Source organism: Neomonachus schauinslandi, chromosome 4, assembly GCF_002201575.2.
Source record: "Neomonachus schauinslandi chromosome 4, ASM220157v2, whole genome shotgun sequence".
Classification (NCBI taxonomy): Eukaryota; Metazoa; Chordata; class Mammalia; order Carnivora; family Phocidae; genus Neomonachus; species Neomonachus schauinslandi.
In genome coordinates this window covers 75,963,838-75,991,751 of record NC_058406.1, presented here as the reverse complement: position 1 = coordinate 75,991,751, position 27,914 = coordinate 75,963,838, and the positions used below count along the sequence as shown (strand labels likewise).

The 27,914-nt window shown below is 37.1% G+C and overlaps 1 protein-coding gene across 1 annotated transcript in view; it reads right to left on the bottom strand.

The window, feature by feature from the left end:
- Window positions 1-27,914, bottom strand: part of EPHX4 (epoxide hydrolase 4) — a 43,982-nt gene that overhangs the window by 8,117 nt on the left and 7,951 nt on the right. Inside the window, exons 3-6 of the mRNA XM_021690226.2 lie at window positions 21,840-21,997; window positions 19,733-19,861; window positions 15,407-15,510; window positions 11,308-11,456 (exon numbers count right to left, since the gene is read on the bottom strand). Coding sequence (XP_021545901.1) covers window positions 11,308-11,456; window positions 15,407-15,510; window positions 19,733-19,861; window positions 21,840-21,997 — 540 coding nt within the window. The remainder of the gene's footprint in view (window positions 1-11,307; window positions 11,457-15,406; window positions 15,511-19,732; window positions 19,862-21,839; window positions 21,998-27,914) is intronic.

Here is a 27,914-nt window from a genome sequence, read left to right as displayed (position 1 = left end):
CCCATTCCTATGGGTTTTTTGAGGAGTGTTTTTCCTTAAGCCCTCCTGGATCTTTGTCCCACCCCTGAATGGTGAGTGACTGGTTCAGGGTGCTGAACTAGGTGCGTCTATCAAATATGTCCTGAGGGTAAGAAATTCAATCTCTTTCTCCTCCTCTCCCTACCAGATTCGTGGAAGGCAGTGACCTGAGAGGCAAGGGAAGTCGAGTTTGTTCTGCAAACCTTCCCACAGGTGATCTGTTCTAAAGTTTAGACTGGCACCAGGGAATTAGCAAGACCATTCTGGTTCTCATATTAAGCCATAGTCTCTCCTTTATTAGTAATGAAGGTGATGGTTTGATTTTCATTTGCTGACTCTTGTTTGATCTCTTAACTGGTTCAGAAATTGAGCAGGAAAAAGGGGTACTATTTGTCAGACCTTCCCAAATACAGTACATATATTTCTACAAACAATATATGAAGGTGTTTTGCATTTTTATAACTTTACATAAATGGGCTCATACTGTACATATTCTTCCACAACTTACTTTTGTGACCTAATATTATATTTTTAAGATTATGCATTGATGATACATTTAGTTCTACTCCATTTTCACTCCTATAGAGAATTTCATCTTATGATTATAGCACAGTTGATCCATTTTCCTGTTAATGGCCATTTAAAATTTTCCATTTGTTTTGATAATTCAGATAATGTTGAACTTATTCTTGGACATGTCCACTTGTGCACTTATGGAAGGGCTTCCTTATAGTATATTCCCCCAAGCAGAATTGTCTCCTCAGAGAGTATGGACATCTTCAACCTTCATCAATATTGTCAAGTTGTCTTCCAAACTGATCATATGCTCCAAAGCAGCATGTATGAATTCATTTCCCTCCACACTATTGCCAACAATTGTTCTCAACAGTTTAAATTTTTCCATTTTAATGAGACTGGAGTACTTTTCATTTACCTGATGTGGTAGAGACTACTCCATAAAACTTCTTCCTTTCCACCATAGTGATAGAAAATCCAATTTACAGTTGGACCAAGGGCCACCCAGAATCAAGACTGACTACACTTGCCAGATTCTTGCCGCAAGGGGAGGATATGTGGTTTATGAGAAACAACGTGTGCAACTTCTAAGTTGTGTCCAGTATGCCCTCCCTTCTTGTCTTCCCACTGACTGAAATGTAGATATGGTGGTAAACCATCTTGGACCACAAGAACAAGGACAACACCCCAGGGATGGCAGAATAACAAGACATAAAATGCCTAGGTCTCTGACCAAAGAGTGATCTAACAGTCTTGATGATTTCGTGGAGCGCAGCCAACACACCAACCTAGACTTTCACTTATGAGAGAAATACATTTCTTTCTCTATGCTACTGTTATTTTAGGTCTCTATTACAAGCAGTAAAATCTATGTTCTGTATCTGACTACTAGTAAGGTTGGGCATCTTTCATGTTATTGACCATTAAATTCCTCTTCTGTGAATTGCCTTTTCATATCCTTTTTTTTTTAAGGTTTTTATTTATTTATTTGACAGAGAGACAGTGAGAGAGGGAACACAAGCAGGGGGAGTGGGAGAGGGAGAAGCAGGCTTCCCATGGAGCAGGGAGCCTGATGCCGGGCTTGATCCCAAGACCCTGGGATCATGACCTGAGCCAAAGGCAGACGCTTAACGACTGAGCCACACAGCCGCCCCGCCTTTTTATATCCTTTACCCATTTTTTGGTTGGGGTACCTTTTTATTAATTTGGAGGCATTCTTTATAAACTCTAGATATTATTAGTTCATGATTGATTCTGTATTGCAAATAACTTTTTCCCATCTAAGGTTGCCTCATCATTTTATGGTATCTTTTGATATATTTTTAATTTTAATGTAGTCAAATTTATCAGTCTCCTTCATAATTTCAACTCTGTATCTTATTTAAGAAATCTTTCCTACCTGGGATCATGAAAGTTTTTTCTTATTTTTGAAACATTTGAAAGTTTTGCTTATCATATTTAGGTTTTTTTATTTCCCTAAGGTTTACTTCTTGTTTAGTAAGACATAGGAATCTAATTTTATTTTATTCTATATGGATATCCAATTGTTCCAGCAACATGTATTGAATCTTTTTTTTTAAAGATTTTATTTATTTATTTGACAGAGAGAGAGAGATAGCAAGGGCAGGAACACAAGCAGGGGGAGTGGGAGAGGGAGAAGCAGGCTTCCCGCCAAGCAGGGAGCCTGATGCGGGGCTCGATCCCAGGACCCCAGGATTATGACCTAAACTGAAGGCAGATGCTTAACGACTGAGCCACCCAGGTGCCCCTGTATTGAATCTTTTTACCACTGGTTTAAAATGTTCTCTGTCATAGCAAGTTCCCATATGTGCAATTCCATTTTCGGGTTTTCTTTTATGTTCCATTAATCAACTTGTCTATCCCAGAGTCAACACCATATTTTATTGATTTTAGAGTCTCATTACAAACCTTAATATTGGATAGGGTTAGACACCCATCTATCCTTTTCGTTAAAACTATCTTGACCATCCTCAGCCTTATGCTCTTCCATACAAATTTCAAAATCAGTTTTTCAAGTTTCATTGAATTTTCTTATGGTTTTGATTGAAATTAAATTACATTTATAGATCAATTTGTGAGAAATCAAGAACCTTATGATATTGAAGTTTTCCAATCATGAACATGATAAACCGGGCTAATTTTCACTAGTTTACAACAGCAAGCCTGTATGGATTGTTAAAATATTAAAATATTTCTCTACTGATTAGTAAATAGCTACTGCCCTGAGCTTGTATTCTTTACTACTTCCAATAAATTTTGACAATCCATAAAGGTGATCTTTTGTTAGAGTCATTCCTATATACATAATATTTTTTGTTGCTATTGTAGAGTATTTTTAAAATGTTTTCTAACTGTTCATTTATAAGATCATAATTTTTGTAATATTGCACTTACGTATATCAACTTTGCTGAACTATTTTTGTTTGAATAACTTCTCTGTAGATTCTTTTTCTAAATAATAATGACATTATCTATGTATTATCATGGCTTTTTCTTCCTTTCCTAATACTTACACTTTTTCATTTTTTTTCTTATATGGCTAAGACCTGCAATTCAGTGGTGATTAGAGGCAGTTAAAGTCACCAAGTTTATCTTTTGGCTTTATTTTTGTAGAAAATGTTTTTTGTGTTTCATTATAAAGTCTGATGTTTGCTATATGTTTCTGGTAGACAGAAGTTCCCTTCAGCATTGTTGTCATAATGGAATACTGTGATTAATATAAAGACACTAACAGGGGCGCCTGGGTGGCTCAGTTGGTAAGTATCAGCCTTTGGCTCAGGTCACGATCCCAGGGTCCTGGGATCGAGCCCCACGTCTGGCTCCCTGCTCAGCAGGGAGACTGCTTCTCCCTCACCCTCCACCTGCCGTTCCCCCTGCCTGTGCTCACTCTCTCTCTCTCTCTGTCAAATAAATAAATAAAATCTTAAAATAAAGACACGAACAGACACAGAGAATATCAAGTTTAATGGCAAAGGGAAAAGAAACCTACAAAGATGGTTTTATAAAGCAGAAGATAATGTATTATTCTCTCAGATACAGGAAGGACTTCCCAGATCTTCCAAAGTTTCCCATGGTGACACAGCTATTGGACAGTACCACAAAATATTTTCTGCTTTTGATGTAGGTTTTTTATCCTCTTGGTCTTGATTCCTGGAATATCTTTTTAATGTGCCTGCCAGCTGTCCAGGTGCAAATCATCAGTGCAAAACACCTTCAATACCTCATTTTTTTCTTGGACAATTAAGTAAAGCAAAGGTCAGTTTCCCATACTACCCCTTCAGAGATTCAGGCTCAATCTATCTGAGGTCTATTTTCACATCCTCTATTTCTAGATTACTAAGAGCTGTTGCATGAATATAAGTTGAATATGATTAAATGCTTCTTCTTAGTTTATTTTTAAAAAGATTTTTAATATATTTGAGAGAGAGACAGAGAGAGAGCTTGTGCACGAGCAGGGGAGAGGGGCAGAGGGAGGGGGAGCGGCAGGCTCCCCACTGAGCAGGGAGCCCGATGTGGGACTCGATCCCAGAACCCTGGGATCATGACCTGAGCTGAAGGCAGAGGCTTAACCAACTGAGCCACCCAGGCGCCCCTTAATTTATTTAGATGATTATATTTTTCCTTTTAATCTATTACTGTGGTGAATTAAAGTAATGAATTTTAATGCCAACTTTGGTTTAATTTTTAATGCATGCTGGATTCACTTCAAAAATATTTCATTTTACATTTACGGATCTATGTTTATAATGTAGTTGACCTATAATTTTCCTATTTTATACAATCCTTATCTTGTTTTGGTGTGAAAGTTATACCAGCTTCACAAAATGAGCGGAAGCATATGCCTTCTTTTTATAATGTCTAAAAGTGTCTATTAAAAAGTGGGATTTCTGTGTTAGAACTTACCTGTAAAACCACCTAGGCCTGTTTCTGTGGATGTGTATTGTGTTTTTGTGGATGTGCTTTAAATTAATAATTCAATTTCGTTAATGGTTATGTCTATTCAGGTTTTCTAATTCTTCATGAGTCAGTTTTGGTTGCTAGATTTTTCTTAAAAGCTGCCCATTTTGGGGCGCCTGGGTGGCTCAGTCATTAAGCGTCTGCCTTCGGCTCAGGTCATGATCCCAGGGTCCTGGGATCGAGTCCCACATTGGGCTCCCTGCTCTGCGGGAAGCCTGCTTCTCCCTCTCCCACTCCCCCTGCTTGTGTTCCTGCTCTCACTATGTCTCTCTCTGTCAAAAAAATAAATAAAATCTTTAAAAAAAAAAAACTGCCCATTTTGTCAAAGTTCTCCAATTTGTTAACCTAAATTTTATATTTTAGTCTCTGTGATATTTATACTTATATCTATTTTCTGATTAATATTGTTTATTCATGTTTTAAACCAATCTTGGCAAAATTTTGTCTATATTAATAACCTTCAAAGAATCTGCCTTTGGTTTTTTTTGATTCTCTCTATTGTGTCTTTGCTTTAGATTGCATTAATTTCTTTTTTTTTTTTTAAGATTTTATTTATTTATTTGAGAGAGAGAGAGCATGAGAGGGGGGAGGGTCAGGAGGGTCAGAGGGAGAAGCAGACTCCCCGCCGAGCAGGGAGCCCGATGCGGGACTCGATCCAGGGACTCCAGGATCATGACCTGAGCCGAAGGCAGTCGCTTAACCAACTGAGCCACCCAGGCGCCCAGATTGCATTAATTTCTGCTTTTCATCTAATTTAAATTATTTTCCTTCCAGTTTATTTTTGTTTACATGTTGTTCTTTTCCTACCTTCTCAAATTGAACTCTTAGCTCACTAATCTTCTATCTTCTTTTCTAATATAAGCATGGAAAACTATGAATATATTTCTTCCTAAGTATGGTTTTAACTGTATTCCACATGTTTTGATATTATTATTTTTTCTAAATTTTTACGAATTTCCATTATGATTTTTTTTGATCCATGAGTAATTTTTTTAAAAACATTTTTTTCTTATGTAGGCTCCATGCCCAGCATCGAGCCCAGTGTGGGGCTTGAACTGATGACCCTGAGATCAAGACCTGAGCTGTAATCAAGAGTTGGATGCTTAACCAACTGAGCCACCCAGGCATCCAGGAGTAATTTTTTTAAAGTTTTTATTTAAAATCCAGTTAGTTAACATAAAGTGTAATACTAGTTTCAGGTGTACAATATAGTGATTCAACACTTCCATACAACACCTGGTGCTCATCACAACAAATGCACTCCTTAATCCCCATCACCTATTTAACCCATCTCCCCACCCACCTCCCATCTGGTAACCATCAGTTTGTTCTCTATAGTTAAGAGTCTTTTTCTTGGTTTGTCTCTCCCTCTCTTTTTTCCCCCCTGCTCATTTGTTTTGTTTCTTAAATTCTACATATGAGTGAAATCATATGGTATTTGTCTTTCTCTGACTTATTTCACTTACTTAGCATAATACTCTCTAGCTCCATCCACATTGCTGCAAATGGCAAGATTTCATTGTTTTTTATGGCTGAGTAATATTCCATGGTATATGTATACCATATCTTCTTTATCCATTCATTAGTGACACTGGGGCTGTTTCCATAATTTGGCTATTGTTGATATTGCTACTATAAAAATGCATGCATCCCTTTGAATCAGTATTTTTTATTTCTTTGGGTAACTATCTAGTAGTGCAATTACTGGATCATAGCCATGAGTAATTTAAAAGCTTTTAAAATTTCTGAATATATGGAGTTTTCTAAAAGTTTGTTGTTATTGTTAATTTCTAACTGCATTGTGTTCAAAGAACATCATCTATGTGATATTGATCCTTTGGTATTGGTTAGGATTTGCTGTGTAGTCCTGTATGTAATCAATCTTTGTAAACATTTCTATGTACTTAAAAATATTGTGTATTTTCTAATTATTGGATGCAGGATTCTAGAATTGTTCATCAGATCAAAGATGTTAATTGGGTTGTTCAAATCTTCCATATCTTTATTAATTTTTTTCCTGCTTGATTGATCAACTTTTGAGAGAGATGAGTTAAAATCTCCAGTAGTAATTGTGAATTTGTCATTTTTCCTTGTAAGTATCAGTTTTTGCTTTATTATTTGGTGCTTTGTTACAGGTTTAGACTTGTTTATCTTTTTTGCAGTTTAGATCCTATAGTTAATCTAATTCCGAGCTCATTCTAGTTCCTTGGCTCCAAATTTTTGAGAGTCCTTGAATGAGGCTATGGTCCTGAGGAATCTTAGGTTGATAAATGAGAGTGATTTTCCTGCCTAAGTATAATGTACCATACTTCATTTGTAGTCATTATATATTGCATAACCATTTTTAATTATGTACTTGGCCTTAATTACCCTAATGTAAAGAATCATCAGAAGAGGTCAGTTGAGCTTCTAGAAGGTTTGATGTGGCCTTGACCCAGCCAGATTTAACCTATAGCAATCTAGTTTAAAACTGTCTTTCACCTTTATATAAAATTGTAAGTTTTGACCTTCACAGGTCTGCTTTTTTTTCACTCTTTCTCTCTCCACGCCAATTAGTAGGAATCTAGAGCTTACTCTTGGGAATGCAGGTCCTCCTAATGAACAATTGTTAGTAAAAGAACCTCAGAAAGATCAGAATATTTTCCCTCTTTCCTTATAGCTACTTGCTTTGTATCACAAAGCTAACTTTGATAAAGGGATAAATCAAGAACATTTAAAAACTATTATTTTTATCTCTTGTTAAAAATTTAGACTTGTAGGGCGCCTGGGTGGCTCAGTTGGTTAAGCGACTGCCTTCGGCTCAGGTCATGATCCTGGAGTCCCTGGATCGAGTCCCGCATCGGGCTCCCTGCTCGGCAGGGAGCCTGCTACTGCCTCTGACCCTCCCCCCTCTCATGTGCTCTCTCTCTCACATTCTCTCTGTCTCAAATAAATAAATAAAATCTTTAAAAAAAAAAAAAAAAAAAAAAAAAAAAATTTAGACTTGTATGAAAATGTCATTCTATTTTCTCTTAGAACTCTCCTTACAAATATTATTTGTAAAAACAAACAAATGACAAAACATGGACTTGAGACAATGTTGCTGCTATATCCTACGAGATAAACCTGTAGCCTCTGCAATGTCAGTCTGCCTTTCTAATCATTGCCTTGCTTAATAAATGGGTACCTACAAATACTTTTTAAATTAACATCTCTGTTTTGCCAAAAATTTTTACATTTATCTTTGTAAATTTTGTTGCTGTTAGTCAAAAAAGAAGGTTTGGGTTTGCTTCTTCTCCCCTCAATTCATATAATCTCGTAACTCCCCTTGGATTCCCTATTCAAAGAGTTTGAGAGATTTTGTTTTATTTAAAATAACACCCACTATAGGGGCGCCTGGCTGGCTCAGTTGGTGAAGCATGCAACTCTTGATCTCAGGGTTTAAGTTCAAGCCCCTTGTTGGGTGTAGAGATTACCTAAAAATAAAATCTTTAAATAAAATAAAATACACCCACTATAACTTTTTTTCATCCTCATCCTCCTACTTTCAACCCTTTTGTGTCCTTATGCTTTAATTGTGACTTAATCCAATCTGATATTTAGTTTTTTTGTTTTTTGTTTTTTTTAACTATTTATTTATTTGACAGAGAGAGAGAGGGAGAGCGCACACAAGCAGGGAGAGTAGCAGAGGGAGAAGCAGGCTCCCCGCTGAGTAAGGAGCCCAATGTGGGGCTCAATCCCAGGACCCTGGGGTCATGACCTGAGCTGAAGGCAGACGCTTTAACAACTGAGCCACCCAGGCACCCCTGATATTTAGTTTTTTAACAGGCAAGTATAATACATTCATATTTATTGTGCTTATTGACATATTTAAATTGCTTTTGACATCTTATTTTGTGCATTCCATTTACTTTGCTTCCTTTTTCTCCTTTCCTGCCTTCTTTTGAGTCGCTAGTTTTCTTGTCATGCTCTACTGGTTTGAAAATAATACATTCTATTTCTAATTTATTTCACCAGAAAAAAATTCTTGGCATGTATATGTGTGTGTGTGTCTCTATCTAATTCTATCATCTATCTATGTAATTTCTAATTTCATCCTCTAAGTCAAATATAACCTGTCTTTTATATTTTCAATTCTTTAAGCAAGATTCTAGGTAATTTTTTCAGAGCTATCTTCCAATTCATAATTCTCTTTAGCTTGTCTGATCTGCTATTTAACTCATTTATGGAATTTTAAATTTCAATAACAATATTTTTCTTTTCAAGAAGTTCTTTTGTTCTTTTTCAGCTCTTTCCAGCCTGTCTTGGTATTTTCTTATTCTTTCTTACAGTTTTTTCTTTCATATATTTAATGATTTAAACACACTTTATAATCTGTTAGTTCTAGTATTTGAAATGTGTTAAGAGTTCTGCTGCAGTTGTTTTCTCACTCCTTAATGGTAGCTTCATATTTTTCATAATTTGGATTATGAACTCATCTTCAGAGGACTTTATCTGTGGGAATATTATAAGTCTGAGTTGAAATGTATCCTCCAGAGAAATTCTGTCTTTGTTTCTGCCAGGAAAGTGTACCAGCCTAGGATGATATTGAAATATAATGTTTTCACTGATAATTCTAGTGCTATGAGGTAGCATAAATTCAAGTCTCTAAACCCTTTTCAAGGCAGGCTGTGGGTTGCTAATTATTAAGAGAAATCTTTTTCTCCTATCTAGAGTCAAAACCCAAACAGACAAATCTCCATATCTTGTCTTTCATTCTATACTTTCTCCCTAGACAATATCTTCTGAACAAAAGCCTCATTTGTCTCTGTCAGTAACACCAAGATTTTACATATCTTCATCACAGATTCTCTCCTTTGAATTCTAAACCCTTGTATCTATCTACCTATTTGAATATTTAAGGTACCACCTCAAACTCAACTAGTTTAAGATCAATAAAGTTTATGACTTTCCCCTCAAAACCAGTTCTCTTCTAGTGTTTTCTATCTCAGTGAATGGCATGACTATCCATATAGCTGTTCAAGCCAGGAATTCAGGAGCCATCCTTGACATCCCTCTTCCCGCCCCCCCCCCCGCCCCCAACACATCACTAACCCCTGTCACTTTTCCTCTTAAATATCTCTTAAATCTACCCATTCTCCCCATTTCCACTGCCTTCAGACTATTTCAGGCTACCATGATCTTTAGCCTGGACCACTGTAATTTCCTTACATTGAATGAATTTATCCAAATACAGATTGGATTTTTTTCTCTTTTCTGCTTGAAACACTCATTTACTAGCTTCACATTCATAGCTCTTAAGTACTTAATATGGTCTATGTGGCTCTGCATGACCAGCCACTGCTTACTCTTGGACCCATTCTCATTTCATTGTCTTTTTCTGTGTGCTAGCCATACTAGCCTTCAGTGTATTACTTAAAACCACAATTCTCTATCTTCCCACACAGCTTTGGTACATGCTGTTTCCTTTTTCTGGAATGCCAGTCCCTCTATCCCCAACTTTATCTAGTCAATATGTAACTCATTATTCATTTCTCTATTCAAACATTATTTGTTCAGTTCTCATCCCTTTCTCTCAATGTCTTTATTTATAACCATATATTCATTGCTGTGGTTATATGCTTGATGTCCGTTTTCCCCACTTGGCTAGTGAGATCAGGGACCTTTGTCTAGTTTTGCTTATTACTATATCTTGAGTGCTGGCATAGACTAGAACATAGAAAGTGCTTAATAAATATTTCTTGAGTGAATAATTATCATTTAAAATATGATTACAAATATACATCTATTCACTATAATACAAAGGTAAAGAAGTGGATAGAGTTATGGATAAAATAAGTGACAACTACATGGGAGATCCATTATACTATTCTCTCTACTCTTCCATATTTAAAGTTTCCTTAAGAAAAGATTAGGCAACTTACAAAATCAGAACACTTTATTTGAGTCTTTGGATAAACAGTGAACTTAATCTTAAAAATAAAATATTAGCTATTGTTGAGAATGCTGCTATAAACATCAGGGTGCATGTATGTCTTTGAATTCGTACTTTTGTATCCTTTGGGGTAAATACCTAGTGGTGTAATTGCTGGATCATAGGGTAGTTCTATTTTTAGCTTTCTGAGGAATCTCCATACTGTTTTCCAAAGTGGCTGCACCAGTTTGCATTCCCACCAACAGTATAAGAGGGTTCCCCTTTCTCTGCATCCTTACAACACCTGTTGTTTCCTGTTGTCAATTTCCAAATTATGGAAAGAGCCTAAATGTCCACTGGCTCATGAATGGATAAAGAATATATGGTATACATATACATACATATACATACATATGTATACACACACACACACACACACACACACACACACACACACACTGGAATATTACTCAGCCATAAAAAATAATGAAATCTTGCCATTTGCAATTACATGGATGAAGCTAGAGAGTATTATGCAGAGAAAGACAAAAACCGTATGATTTCACTCATATGTGGAATTTAAGAAACAAAACAAATGAACGTGGTGGGGGCAGAAAGAAAGGTAAACCAAGAAACAGACTCTTAAGTATAGAGAACAAACTGAGGATTACTGGAGGGGAGGTGGTGGGGGAATGGGTTAAACAGGTGATGGGTATTAAGGAGGGCACTTGTGATGAGCACCAGGTGTTGCATGTAAGTGATGAATCACTAAATTCTATACCTGAAACTAATATTGCACTGTATGTTAATTAGCTGGAATTTAAATAAAACTTGGAAAAAAATAAAATATTGGCTCTTCAGGGAATGAATATTTTATTTAACTAAAAAGAAATTATACTGACCTGAAAATATTTCGGTAATGGTTAATTGGGCCACTTAATGCTCCAGGCTGAGAGAAGACATAAATATAAGCTTCAAGATCTTCTGTTGTTAATCGACATCCTTTTCTTCCAATGCCAGTGCTTTGACTGGTAAACAGATGTTTCAAAGCCTAATTTAAGTGAAAAGAAAATAATTAAAACTTTTTAGTTACCTAACCATAAACCAAACTTTTGGCTTTTGAAGGGGAATAATGGTCAGTGTCAGTAACAACTCCCCCTTTCTGCTCTAGCCAGGTAGAAGACCTCATTGTTTACAGACACATTAGACACATTTTTGCTTTCCTGGATTGATGTTTGATATTCTTCCCTTCAAATCCCCCATGTACACTTCACCCTTAGGAAAAGCCACCTGTCTTTCTTGGTGCCTATTCACATTCTACAAGGCTAAGCTCAGATACTATCACCACCCTAAAGTCTTCCCTAATATTCTAACAGTAGTTGATCTGTTTACTAACAACCAATCTACTCTCCTCCCCCCACAATTGTTTGAACTTTTTTTGACCACAATCCAGAGTAACACATTTTTTATCATGATCCAGTTCATACTCCTACAACGTTTCTGAAACAAATGTTTAAAGAAATATCCCTTACTCTTATTATAGTATGTAGTGATATTTTCATTTCACTTCTGTTCTACTTTATTTTTAAAAATTCAAATTGCAAGCCACAAAACTGATCTCATGACTCACTAATGGGCCCCCTCCCACAATTTGAAAAACACTGCTCTATACCAGCATTTCTCAAAGTGTAGATCTAAATCACCTGCATTAGAATGATTGGGATTCTTGTTGAAAATGCAAATCCCTCGGGGCACCTGGGTGGCTCAGTCGGTAAAGCATCAGTCTCTTGATTTCAGCTCAGGTCATGATCTCAGGGTCCTGGGATGAGCCCCATGTCTGGCTCCATGCTCAGTGGGGAGTCTGCTTAAGGATTTTTCTCCCTCCCCCTCTGCCCCTCCTCCTGCTCACCCTCTCTCTCTCTCCAAAATAAATAAATCGATCTTTAAAAAATAAAATAAAATGAAGATCCCTCAACCCCAAAACACACCTGCAAAACTATGAAATGATTTATACAGGAGGTGATTAATTGAAACATTATTTGTAATAGCAAAAGACTGGAAACAAAAAATGTCCATCAGTTGGGGGTTGGTTGAATAAACTATGGTATAGCCACATGATGGTGTATTATGTGTTCTGAATACTCCAAGAGAAGATGGAGATGAGGGACACCTGGGTGGCTCAGTCATTAAGTGTCCACCTTTGGCTCAGGTCATGATCCCAGGGTCCTGGGATCAAGCCCCGCATCTGGGCTCCCTGCTCCATGGGAAGCCTGCTTCTCCCTCTCCCACTCCCCCTGCTTGTGTTCCCTCTCTCACTGTGTCTCTCTCTGTCAAATAAATAAATAAAATCTTAAAAAAAAAAGTAGATGGAGATGATTACATACTATGGAGTAGCTGATCCCCAGGACATATTTTTAAGTGGGGGAAAAAAAGAAAGGGTGGAAAATAGTGTTTATAGTATGTTATCTTTTGTGTAAGGAGGAGTAGACAAATACATTCACATATGCTTATATTTTTTAAAAAGAAACAATAAAAAAATGAAACAAAAACTAACCAAAATGGTTTCCCTATGGAGAGGGAGGAAATAGGATAGAGACACAGAAACAGGAAACAGAGACCTAAGTGAGACCTCTCTGTACCTTGTATTAGAATTTTGACTAGAACCACATAAATGTTTTTTATAAAATATAAAAGTTAAGCAAAACTTTGTAGTCTTAATTTTGTTTTGGAAATATGAATAAGAACTCATGGTTTTTTTTACTCTAAAAATATGTATGGACAATATCTATCCAATGGAAAGATCTAGAAGCAATAAAAACCCAGTAACAATGATCACCTTGACACCCAGACTGTGGTTTCTAAGTATAATTTCCTACTAATAGGAGCCCGAGTTCCTTCAATAAATGACTGACTCCAGATTTGCAGCAGGAAATAAAAAATGAACCTAGGACATTAAGGAAGCAAGCTATTACTGACTGAAGATTTATGTCAAAAGGACACAGGAGCCAACCTGAAGAAGTTTCCACTTGCCTAATGTGAGACAATCTGAGCACCAAAAAGAACGACTGTAATTGATTGATAGATGTCAAATATATTTTTAAAATTCATGAGCTCATAATAATATGGAAAAAAAAACTTCATTGGTTATCATTGGAGATTTCTAGGGCACCAAGTCATTACTTTGGAAGTTGTTTATAAAGGTAAAGAACGAAGCATTTATCCTGCCATTCTTGTGTGAACTGTATTTCAGAATAGCCAAACAGTAGAAGTGGACAATTCTAGTTAATAAAAGGAAGAATTCCAGTTAATAAAAGCAGAAAAAAATGATAGAATTAGGAAATCACCATTTTGCAAATCCTAATGAAATAATGGACCTAGGCAGTGATGATCAAGGTATGCTAAAATTATCTGATGAAAGGTTGTTAGGAAATTTAGATAGGCTGACAACTCGTGAACCCACTGGTCAGTGTTAGTGTTAGTAAAACTGCGAGAACTAGACCTTAGGTGCTTCCCTGGTGTGATGCATTAGGAAATACACAGCCCCACCTGCCCGTATTCTTGTCAAATTAAAAATCAACCTAACCAAGCCTCTAGATTAGTAGCAACCATGAAGTAGGAGAAATAAGGGTTAGTAGAACAAGTTAAATAACACCATGATGAAGTAGTTAGCCAAGTCCAAGATGTGGATCATTCCTCAGGACAAATGAACAAATTTGAAATTTCTTCAATAAAAAAATGGTGTTAAAAAAAAAGAAGAAGGAACTGTTATAGCCTTAAAAAACCGTAACAATCAAATACAATGTATGGACCTTGTTTGGTTCCTGATTCAAACAAATAAAGTGTTAAGGAAATTTGAATGGAAATTCAATGGAATGGAAATTTGAATATTAAATGATAGTAGGAAGTATTCATTTTGTTAGGTTTGATAATGGTGTTGGAAATATTTGTTAAGAAAATGTCCTTATCTGTCAGAGATATATACAGAAGTATTTCCAAGTAAAATAATATTCTTTTTTAAAGCCTCCCTAAATATCTAACACCACGTTAGATATACAAGAAGCATTCCATAAACTTTCAAGAAACAGAGACAACACATGATTCCTGGTTGTCCGTGTATATGGTACACCAATTCCCACACACTTACTTTGTTTCAGGGTTTTGTTTACACCCAAAGGCCTCCACTTCTGTTATGTCAAACTCTCTCACCTGGCATTCATATTCCCTTGTCTCCCCATGGAATGTTCTCTGAAAAGAGGTATGCCTACAGGGGCACAGACTCTCCAAAAAATTGAACAATAACCAGGCACTCAAATCATACAGAGAGTATAAAAATAAGTAAGCCTATAGATGAGGTCTTAGAAGTTATTAAATTTTAGCATTTGCCTATTTTTCTTTCTGAAGGATGCACTTTAATGTTTTTCATTAATATTAATACATTATTTGCTTGATTTAACCTTTTTTTTCTTCCTTAGGAGGAAATGCCTAGCAGTGGGCATCACATCACAATAATCAATAAATGATTATTTTAAACAAATCAGATAACATAAGCAGGACGAGTTCTTTCTTTTTTTATTTTCTTTCTTTTTTTAGTGCATCTGTCTACCTTTTATTTATTTATTTGTTTTGAGATTTTATTTATTTGACAGAGAGAGACACAGAGAGAGAGGGAACACAAGCAGGGGGAGTGGGAGAGGGAGAAGCAGACTTCCCGCTGAGCAGGGAGCCTGATGCGGGGCTCGATCCCAGGATCCTGGGATCATGACCTGAGCCGAAGGCAGACGCTTAATGACTGAGCCACCCAGGTGCCCCTATCTTTTATTTTTAACTTCCTAATTTTGTCGTCTTCTTGGGCTCCAGTTTTTCAATTTTATTCTTGGGGTATAATTGACATATAACATTATATTAGTTTCAGGTATACAACATAATGATACAATATTTGTATACATTGCAAAATGATCACCAAATAAATCTAGTTAACACCCATCACCATATTTGACTTACCTTGAAATCATTTATTGAGAACATGAATTCTGGGAACCATGGTATTTGGAAGAAGTAATAATGGCTGGATTTGAACAGCTGGGCAGGGTGTCGTAAAATATATTCTGAAATTAAAATGCCATGTTAGACCTTATCCAAGGGGTATAAATTACTTACTATTGAAAGAACTTCATTTTAAGGCAATTTCACCCTTGAGATGAAAAAAGAATCCACAAGTAAGTCTTCTGTATATTTCTCTTTGGAACAATTTCTATGTTCTTATATTTTATTATGGATATTTCAAATATTTAGAAAATTTATAGCACTTTAAATAAAAAAGTTTCATTTTATGAAGTCTTGACTGAGAAAGGAACAGGGAACACAAACAACACTGCCTTTTCTCCAAGGTTATTATCAGTGACCTCACACTTTTCCTAGGGATTTATGGGGAGGTAATTTTCTGTTGTTTAAAAGACTTTCTTTTCAGGCAGATTTGAATACCTTATTCACTTGACCTCAACAGAAACTAAAGTGTTTCCTATAAGTTCATTCATGTATCTAAAAAATTCATTCATTCAAGGAATATTTGAATATCTACTGTGTGTGCGGGGAGTTAGCAGTCAACAAGACAGAAGAGGTTCCCATTAATAAGGAACTTAGACAATAAGTAATTGATACTTTAAAAGATCATTTTAGATAGCAACAATACCATAAAGAAAATTAAAACAGGGTAATCTGATTGAGAGTGATGATTGGGTGATATGGAGGGACTATTATTTAGCAGAGGTGATCAAAATAGGCTTCTCTGGGGATGTGATATGTGGACTGAGTCCTGAATGGTAAGAGGGAGTTGGCTATGCAAAGATCTAGGAAGAAAATCCAGGAACAGAAAGTAGGTCCTGGGCTTGGCACATTTAAGAAGCAGAAAGAACGTCAGTGTGACTGTTGTATAGTGAATGACGTGTGAGAGGTGGCATGAGATGAGTCAGAGAGCAAAGCAGAACCCTGGTCAGGGAGGGCCAGAGGAGATGGATTTTTAAGGACTTTGGAAAGACACTGAAGCTTTAAACTAGAGAGTAGTGTAATCACACATATTAAGTGAACATACTTGTTGTTTCTTGTGCACTACATTTTTATTTTCTTTGCTATAGAAGTCACTTTTTTTCTTATTTCTAATTTTGTAACTAACATGGTTAGTGTTAACATAGTTGGAATTTTTAGAACTATAATTCTCAGGTAAGTTATGCTATACTTTTTTTAAAGTCATCATTGAACAAAATTTATTCAGCCCCACATTAAGAGATATTAATATAATTAAGGGTTAAATATAGGCGTATTACTTGAAGACCTTATATTAACCTGACTAGGGTTGAACCTAGTCTGGATAAAACAATTCTAAAAATATTTCAAGAATCTTCTTGCTGAAATGACCAACTACAATTTTTTCCTTTTAGCAACATCACAAAAATAACATTTACTCAAGGGTACCAATCAATGGAACAAGCATGTAACACAACTTTTCCTACTTAATGCAACTGAGAAAAATATAGTGAATTTCAGTTTGATATTTGAATCCTAAGCATTCATGCTATCACCTCAATAGAAATAGGACAATTGGGGGCGCCTGGGTGGCTCAGTTGGTTAAGTGACTGCCTTCAGCTCAGGTCATGATCCTGGAGTCCTGGGATCGAGTCCCACGTCGGGCTCCCTGCTCAGCAGGGAGTCTGCCTCTCTCTCTGACCCTCCCCCCTCTCATGCTCTCTATCTCATTCTCTCTCTCAAATAAATAAATAAAATCTTTAAAAAAAAAAAAAGAAATAGGACAATTAGATATATCTCTAAAATTCAACTCTTGGGGCACCTGGGTGGCTCAGTTGGTTAAGCATCTGCCTTCGGCGCAGGTCATGAGCCCAGGGTCCTGGGATCGAGTCTGCATCACATCGGGCTCCCTGCTCAGCGGGGAGCCTGCTTCTCCTCCCTCTGCCACTCTCCCTGCTTGTGCTCTATCGCTCTCTCTCAAATAAATAAATAAATAAATAAATAAATAAATAAATAAATAAATAAATAAAATCTTTAAAAAAAATAATAAAATAAAATTCAACTCTTACACTTATAATGTATGATATTTATGTAGTCATGGTCCCTTTCTCCCTTTTATGTAGTCGTATTCCCAACATAGAATTTTTTGTTCCCTAGAGGGCTGCTGTGAGTCATAGCAATACCTGAAACTCAGAAAACTTGACAAGGGTAGTTAAAGAGGACACGATGATAGTTTTTGCCAAAACCAAATAAAAATGTGCCTAGTCATGGTTTACTGGTCTTTAAACACTGAGGATTTTAAGAGTTCCCTTTATTCTAGCAGGGGTTCTCAAACTATAGCCCACGTGAACCCTGGGGATCCCTAAGACCTTTTTAAACAATCCAGACAGTCAAAACTATTTCATTACAATACTAAGACATTATTAGCTTTTCTCATTTGTTGACCTTTGTGCTCATGGTACAAAAGCAATAGTAGATAAAGCCATTGCTGCCTGAGCACAAATCAAGGCAGTGACGCTAAACAATACCAGCAGTCATTATATGCTTCACCACCACACACTTGCAGCAAACAAATACATAAATACATAAGATTAAGTGCCAGTTTCACTTAGGAATGCCCTAGATAAAATAGCGAAAATTATTAATTTTATTAAATTTCAACCTTTGTGTACATGTCCTTTGAACATTGAGATGAAACAGAAAGTACACACAAAGCAGTTCTGTTGAACACCCAAGTACAATGGTTGTCTGAAGGAACAGCACTTCTGCAATTCTTTGAGTTGATTAGTTGAGTTAGCTGCATTTCTTATGGAATACCATTTTTTACTTGAAAGGATGACTAACAAATTATCACCAGTCAGACTTGAGTATTTGGCAGATAGTCTCTTGAAAATGAACAAAGTGAGCCTGTCACTTGGGGGAAAACAACAGTATTTATTGCCGACAACGAAATTCAAGCTTTCAAATGAAAATTAGAAATTTGGAGATGTGTATTTGCTACTGTGAGCATGACAGCTTTGCAACACTCAACAACTTTTTGATGGAATTGGGGCAGTATTAGTTAATGTGATTCTTTGATATAATATAATAAAATGTGTCAAAGTGTGGAAGATCTGAATAACTCAATGGACCAATATCTTCCAATGCATGATGATGCAAAATCACGCATGGGTAAAAAATCCATTCAAAGTGCTAGAGATACTAATGGATTTTAATGTAACAGAGTACAAAAAGTTCATTAATATGACATCAGATTCTACATTGTTACTAACCTTTAAGAAACCACCAATTTTTTAGTTTGGTGTAGTATTAAAGAAGAAAATCCACAGTTATCTGAAAATGCTATTGAAATACTCTTCCCGGGGTGCCTGGGTGGCTCAGTTGGTTAAGCAACTGCCTTCGGCTCAGGTCATGATCCTGGAGTCCTGGGATCGAATCCCACATTGGGCTCCGTGCTCAGCAGGGAGTCTGCTTCTCCCTCTGACCCTCTCATGCTCTATCTCATTCTCTCTCTCAAATAAATAAAATTAAAAAAAAATACTCTTCCCTTTTCCAATTACAAATCTGTGTGAGGCCAGATTTCTTCATACACTTCAATTCAAACAACATTGTAACAGATTGAATGCAGAAGCAGCTGTCTTCTATTAAGCCAAAAATTAAAGAGGTTTGCAAAAATGTAAAACAATGACATTCTTCTCACTAAAATTTTGTTTGGGAAGATGTAGCTAGTTTTCATTAAGATGTTAATCATGTTAACAGGTACTAGATTTATTTTTTAATGAATTAATATATAATTTTAAATTTTTCTCATTTTGAATTTCTAATACAGTAAATATGTTTATATATGTCCTATATTATCAAAAGCTCAATGGGTCTTTAGTAATTTTTAAGAGTATAAAGGAGTCCTGAAACTCAAAATTTAAGAACTGTGGCTTTAAAGAATGCTGTCATTCCTGATAGCCCAAGCAGTCAGGCAAGAGGAGAATTTATTTCTAGGTTGTCAAGATTCATTACTGTCAAAGTAATGTTACTGCATTTTTTTCCCTTTATCCCTCTCCAAGTTAGCAGTAAAATATTCTCTAAAAAAAATAGAATTATGCAAGCAAATATGAAGCTATGATTTCTCAGACTCTTGTGGAATATTTAAAGTCAACATATCTGACATTGTTATATGCTAATATCATATTTTAGTCATTTAATTTAAAAAATACTATGTTATTCAAATTTTGCTGTTTTTAATCCAAAGTGTCAGTGACAATGGTGAATTGTTACGTTAGCAAAGATGTTTTAATTAAAATTTAAACTCACCTGTAAATACATTTGGGTGAGGGAAGTTAATAACGATAAGCTTCATCACCATTTCGGGATAACAGATGGCAATTAGCCAAGCAATCATTCCCCCCCAGTCATGGCCAATAAGAACACATTTGCTATACCCTGTAATGGAGAAAAAAAAAGTGTTGATGTCATTGAAGGTGGATGCATCATTACCTTACATAAAATGAGTATACTTCTGAAACTAATCTTCCCATAATCTGACTCTAATTATGCACTTTATGCAGATACTGAGTTTGGTGTTTCCAAAACCTGTATGTCTGAATCACCTAAATAGCTTTTTAGAAAATTTAGATGTCCAACCTCCATTCTAGACCTACAGATTCAGAATCTCTCCCAGGAATCTGTATTTTTTAAAAAACCTGAAATAGCTAGCTCAGCTCTAGTCCCACGAACCTGAGTTTGGGAAACCATGGTAAAGATTACACATAATTAGGTCATAAGCAAGATTATATTATCAATTTGCCTAGAATATTGCATGAAGACAAATTTAGGCCAAGTCTGACTGAATTACCACAGAAGAGGAATGAAATATGGCTATCGGAAATCAATGTCTTTGAGTCTATTTTATTGTAATCAGACTAAATGACAACACTGCATTGATACCCCCAGACCTCATCCATTTTTTTCTCCTCTTGGAATTTTGGCTAGATCCATGTTCTCTTTAGATTATTGTAGAAAAGGCTTTTAGTTTGATTTCATGGTTTTAAAAATAATATTAGCTCCATTAACATACCATGGTAACAGCTGGGTTTTAGTCAAAAAAGATGTAGTGGATTCAATTATTGTTAAAAAGTATTTACTCCTCCCCTCTCCCCACTGCCATAAAAGGAGTATACGCTGCTACCCCTTTGATATTAAACTTAGTCATGTGATTTGCTTTGGTCATAGGGTGGGAGTCTGACTTGACTTTGGACTCAGCCATATGACTTGCTTTGACCAATGTGCTGCAAGCAGAAACGTGAAATATGCTTCTGCATCTGGGCTCACCCTCTTGCCATTTCTGCCATTGCCAGAAGAGGAAAAGCTACCACTAGGTAGTTACTCCCCTTTAACTTGGGTTCCAGCCCAACTCAGAGGGAGAAGCCAGTCCCAGCAGGACCTGTAACCTGAGGCAAAGACCCAGTGGTCCAGCCTACACTTGACCTGCCCACCCATGAGCATTGAATAAATGCCTATGACTATATGCCACTGAGTTTGGCATGTTTGTTACACAATAATATTGTAGCACTAGCTGATCAATATAAGAAAGATAGTGCAGGGGCACCTGGGTGGCCTAGGTGGTTAAGCATCTGCCTTTGGCTCAGGTCATGATCTCAGGGTTCTGGGATCGAGTCCCACACTGGGCTCCCTGCTCAGTGGGGAGTCTGCTTCTCCCTCTGCTCCTCCTCCTGCTTGTGCTCTCTCTCTCAAATAAATAAATAAAAATCTTAAAAAAAAAAAAGAAGAAAGATAGTGTAAGTGCTTCTGCATCTAAATGATTATTTAGATGTGGCTTCTGAAGAAATAAATTTTCTAAGTACAAGAATCAAATTTCCAATAATTAGTTCTGAAAATAATAAATTGCATACATTAGAAATACTTTTAAAAACAAATTTTCGAAATCAGTGGTGGAGACGAACCATGAGTGACTATGGACTCTGAGAAACAAACTGAGGGTTCTAGAGGGGAGGAGGGTGAGGGGATGGGTTATCCTGGTGATGGGAATTAAAGAGAGCACATTCTGCATGGAGCACTGGGTGTTGTATGCAAACAATGAATCATGGAACACTACATCAAAAACTAATGATGTAATGTATGGTGATTAACATAATATAATAAAATAAACAACAACAACAACAACAACAAATTTTCAAAGTCATTCTTGGCTGGTGGACTGAATCGTCATTCCACATGTATTATTTTCAATTTCCTCTATAAATATTTTCGCCTGTACACCCAAAACCATGGGGACAGGATCCAGACAACAGCTCAGATAAATGGAAAATGCCTCCTCCCAAGAAATGAGGTTACCAATTCACAATCTTTGGAATGTTAGTCTCTTAAAAGGGACTATACTATTTTTTTTAAACTGACCTACCTAAAGAGTCTAAAATATCCTTTATATCTGTAATTAGACAGTCCAATTTATAATTCTCTCGATGAATGGGAGCATCTGTTTCTCCATAGCCTCTCAGATCAAGCGCTACAACTCGATATTCACTTTTAAATTCCCTTAGTTGGTGACGCCAAGAATACCTGCAGGAAATAAGAAACATTAAAAATACCACAGTAGCAAATCCAGAGAGTAACATTACAGCTTTTCTAAGTGGACAACTGTAAGAAACTGTCTATTTTGAGAAAGGTTATATAGCCATCTGTGAGCCAGAGGAAGGGATGTGTTTCGGAAGGGAACACTGAAGTTCTTCATAAAAATTTATTGTTACTTTTTTTTACCAGCTCCAGAGGGATGTAACAGAGGGCCAGTATTTATAGAAACTACAAAATATCTGATACTAAAACCAATACACTTCTGTATGTACTTAAGAAATCAATTTTCTAGGCTTTCTGAAATAATGCTTACAGCTATCAGGGAATCTGTACTTACAAATGCTTCTAAGGAGAAGATCCTGAATGAGTACTAGCAAGTGTGATATTAAAAACATTTAAGGGGCACCTGGGGGGCACAATCAGTTAAGCAACCAACTCTTGGTTTCAGTTCAGGTCATGATCTCAGGGTTGTGCGATCTTGCCCTGCATTGGGCTTGCGTTCAGCACAAAGTCTGCTTGAGATTCTCTCTCTCTCCTTCTCCCTAGGCCCCTCTGGCTTGTGCTCAGTCTCTCTCAAATAAATAAATCTTTAAAAAAACAAAAACAAAAAACCCCACACACTTAACAGCCAAAATGGCACTGGCATGACCAAATAGAATGGCCAGCGCTGGGGCGCCTGGGTGGCTGGTGGGTTAGGTTTCTGACTTCGGCTCATGTCATGATCTCAGGGGCCTGGGATCAAGCCTGGCGTCGGGCTCCCCACTCAGCGGAGAATCCGCTTCTCCCTCTCCCTCTGCCCACCCCCCACTCCCGCTTGTGCTCTCTCTCTCTCTCTCAAATAAATAAAATCTTAAAAAAAAGAATGGCCAATATGCTACAGCCAAGTCCTGGGGGCCTCTGCAGGGCCAGGTGTTCCCCTGTGCTTGATCACGGAACTGCAGATTTAAATGAAATACCAAGATCCATGAGATTTTTTCTTTTTTTTTTTTCTTTTTTTTTCTTTTTTAATCTCTGCACCCAATGTGGGGCTCAAATTTACAACCCCAAGATCAAAAGTCTCATGCTCTACTGACTGAGCCAGTTAGGCACCCTGATCCATGAGGTTTTCTTCTTCAAACAAGCAAAATCATTTTGGATAAGAAAGAAGAAAAAAAAAAGATATAGATTTTCAAAGTGACTCACTATGTTGTGGAACTCCAAATATGCATTTAAAAAACGGATCTGCATGCACATCTGTTCATGGAAACAGTGTAGAATTATCTGACACAAGCCAAATAGGAGAAAATTGTCTGAAAAGATTTTTGGAGTGCAATAGGCAAGTGTACCAAGGGATCTGCTATTATAAGCCAACAGTGAGAGAGACTGCAATGTGAAGTGTCACAAAGCAATAAGATCAATGAAACAAAGTATGCACTTTACATCAACAGGTCATCAGGAAGAGTGTCAGACACATATTTGTATTATGCATGGATTCAGAATCTTTGATCTATTATTAGGATATCTATGATTTGTGAAAATCTGCAAAAGCATTACCAATGAAGACAGATTTAAAAATGTTAATAAAAAGTATGTTTCTTAGTGAGGTCATAGCAATCTTACTAATCTTGTCTTTAGGTTGTAACAAATAAGCAGTTTATTTCCTCAAAGATACTCATGTGTCAACACAGAAGATATTATTTTCTCATTAGCCTTACTTAAAATTTTCAATTGATTTTTTTATGTCTTTGTAACTGGAGCCTAATTCTTCCCTCTTCAGGGATTACCTCATGCCTAATCAGTAGAGTTCTGCAGATTTAACCTTTTAAATATTTATTTAATCACTTTTCCTGTCCACCCCTACTATCATTACCTTAATTCAGGCCTCCATCAATGCAGCAACCTATCGATTGGTCTATATGCATTTCATTCCCTTCAGTGCTATCTTCTACATAACCAGACTGAGGTCCCAGAAACATAAACTCTGTCATGCAATTTCGCTGCTTAACATCTTTTCTTGAATCCCTATTACGTGCATATCTCAGACATATTGCAGGTGGGGTTCCAGACCACCACAATAAAGCAAATATCATGATAAAGTAAGTATAAAAGTTGTTTACATTATAGTCTATTAAGTGTGTAATAGCCTTATGTCTAAAAAAAACAATGTATATATCTTAATTTAAAAAGTATTGCTTGTATAGAACTGTTGAATCACTATATTGTACACCTAAAACTAATATAACACTGTATGTTAACTACACTAGTATTACAATTAAAAACATAATAAAATCCAAAAAAGAAAAAAATACTTTATTGCTAAAAAAGTGCTAACCATCATCTGAACTTCCAGCGAATTATAATCTTTTTGCTGGAGGGTCTTGCCTCCATGTTGATGGCTGCTGACTGACCAGGGCAGTGGCTGCTGGAGGCTGGGGGGGCTGTGGCAGTTTCTTAAAATAAGACAGCAATGAAGTTTGCCACATTGGTTGACACTTCCTTTCATGAATGATTTCTCTGTAGTGTGTGAAGTTGTTTGAAGCATTTTACCCACAGCAGAACTTCTTTCACACTTGGAGTCAGTCCTCTCAAGCCCTGTGCTGCTTATCAACTAAAGTGCATGTCATATTCTAAATCCTCTGTTGTCATTTCAACCATCTTCACAGCATCTTCACCAGCAGTAGATTTGAGCTCAGGACACCACTGTCTTTGCTCATCCATGAGAAGCAGCTCCTCAGACGTGAGAGTTCGATCATGAGATCGCAGCCGTCTAATCACATGTTCAGGCTCCCCTGCTGCTTCTAGTCCTCTCGCTCTTTCTACCGCCTCTGCAGTTCCTGCCTCCACTGGAGTCCTGAGCCCTCCAAGTCACCCATGAGGGCTGCAATCAACTTCTTCCAGACTCCTGTTCATGTTGATATTGTCACCTCATCCCTTGAATCATGGATGTTCTTAATGGCATCTAGAATGGTGAATCTTCTCCAGAAGGTTTTCAATGTACTTTGCCCCCAGATCCATCAGAGACATCACCATGGCAGCTATAGCCTTATGAAATGTATTTCTTCAATAATAAGGCTTAAGGAGTAGAAATCACTCCTTGATCCATGGGCTGCAGGATGGATGCTGTGTTAGGAGGCATGAAAACCAGCTCCATCACGGCTCCTGGGTGACCAGGTGCATTGTCAATGAGTGGTCATATTTTGAAAGAAATCTTTTTTTTTTTTTTTTCTGAGCAGTAGATCTCAACAGTGGGTTTAAAATATTCAGCAAATCATGGGCGCCTGGGTGGCTCAGTTGGTTAAGCGACTGCCTTCGGCTCAGGTCATGATCCTGGAGTCCCGGGATTGAGTCCCGCATCCGGCTCCCTGCTCGGCGAGGAGCCTGCTTCTCCCTCTGACTCTCCCCCCTCTCATGTACTCTCTCTCATTCTCGCTCTCTCAAATAAATAAATAAATCTTTAAAAAAAAATAAAATAAAATATTCAGCAAATCATGTTGTAAACAGATGTGCTGTCATCCAGGCTTTGTTTTTCCATTTATAGAAAACAGGCAGAATGGATTTAGCATAATTTTGGGGGCTCTAGAATTTTCAGAATAATCAATGAGCATTGGCTTCAACTTCAAGTCACCGGCTGTATTAACCTCTAACAAGATTGTCAGCCTGTCCTTTGAAACTTTGAGGCCAGGCATTAACTTCTACCTAGCTAAGAAAGTCCTAGAAAGCATCTTCTTCCAATAGAAGGCTGTTTCATTTACATTGAAGATTTATTGTTTATTGTAGCCACCTTCATGAATGATCTGAGCTAGATCTTTGCATAACTTGCTGCAGCTCCTCCATTAGCACTTGCTGTTTCACCTTGCACTTTTCTGTTATGGAGATGACTTCTTTTCTTAAACCTCATGAACCAACCTCTGTTAGCTTCAAACTTTTGTCCTGCAGCTTCCTCACCTCTCTGAGCCTTCACAGAATTGAAGAGAGTTAGGGCCTGGCTCTGGATTAGGCTTTGGCTTAGGGAATGTTGTGGCTGGTTTGATCTTCCATCCAGACTACTGACACTTTCTCCATATCAAAAATGAGGTTGTTTCACTTTCTTATCATTTGTGTGTTCACTGGAGTAGCACTTCCAATTTCCTTCATGAAATTTTTCGTAGCATTCACAAGTTGGCTAACTGGTGGGAGAGGCCTAGCTTTTAGCCTGTCTCAGCTTTTGACATGCCTTCCTCACTAAACTTAATCATTTCTGGCTTTTGATTTAAAGTGAGAGATATGGGACTCCTCATTTCACTTGAATATTTAGAGGCCACTGTAAGATTATTAATTGGCCTAATTTCAATATTGTGTGTCTCAGGGAAAAGGGAAAGCCAAGGAGAGGGAGCAAGATGGGGGAAAGGGTTATTGGTGGAGCAGGCAGAACATATACAACATGCATCCTCAATTCACCAGCTCATATAGGTGTGGTTTATGGCACCCCAAGACAATTACAGTGGGAACATCAAAGATCACTGATCACAGATCACCATAACAAATGTAATAATAATAATGAAAGAGTTTGAAATATGGCAAAAATTACCAAAAATTACCAAAATACAGAGACACAAAATGAGAAAACGCTGTTGGAAAAATGACTCCAACAGCCTTGCTCTACACAAGGTTGCCACAAACCTTCAATTTGTAAAAAACAAAACAAAACAAAACAAACCAACCCCAAAAACACAATATTTATGAAGCACAATAAAACAAGGTCTACCTATACTCATAATATGCAGCTCAAGCTCGTCATTGTGGCAGACCAAAACTCTAAGATTTGACTAAGGCCCAAACTTCCAGCGTGATTACTTTACACTTTTTGTCATTTGCCATATAATAAAAAGAGCTGGCAGTTATATCATTCAGAGTACGTGCCATGCACAATTCTAAGTGTTTCACATATAGTAATGTTGATCTGCAAAACAAAACTGCGAAGTAGGTATTATTATTATTATTATCTACTATTATAGTAGAGTCTACTTCAGGGGTACAAAAAGGTTAATTGCCTTGCCAAAGGTCACAGAATTAGCAAAGAGCAGACCTAGGATTCAAACCCAGGTAGTCTGAAATGGCCAACAGACACATGAAAAAGTGCTCAATATCGCTCGGCATCAGGGAAATCCAAATCAAAACCTCAATGAGATACCACCTCACACCAGTCAGAATGGCTAAAATTAACAAGTCAGGAAACGACAGATGTTGGCGGGGATGCGGAGAAAGGGGAACCCTCCTACACTGTTGGTGGGAATGCAAGCTGGTGCAGCCGCTCTGGAAAACAGTATGGAGGTTCCTCAAAAAGTTGAAAATAGAACTACCATATGATCCAGCAATTGCACTACTGGGTATTTACCCCAAAGATATAAAAGTAGGGATCCGAAGGGGTACGTGCACCCCGATGTTTATAGCAGCAATGTCCACAATAGCCAAACTGTGGAAAGAGCCAAGATGTCCATCAACAGATGAATGGATAAAGAAGATGTGGTATATATATACAATGGAATATTATGCAGCCATCAAAAGGAATGAGATCTTGCCATTTGCAACGACATGGATGGAACTGGAGGGTATTATGTTGAGTGAAATAAGTCAAACAGAGAAAGACATGTATCATATGATCTCACTGATATGAGGAATTCTTAATTGCAGGAAACAAACTGAGGGTTGCTGGAGTGGGGGGTGGGGTGGGAGGGATGGGGTGACTGGGTGATAGACACTGGGGAGGGTATGTGCTCTGGTAAGCGCTGTGAATTGTGCAAGACTGTTGAATCTCAGATCTGTACCTCTGAAACAAATAATGCAATATATGTTAAGGAAAAAAAAAAAGAAGAAGGTAGCGGGAGGGGAAGAATGAATCAGGGGAAATCGGAGGGGTAGACGAACCATGAGAGATGATGGACTCTGA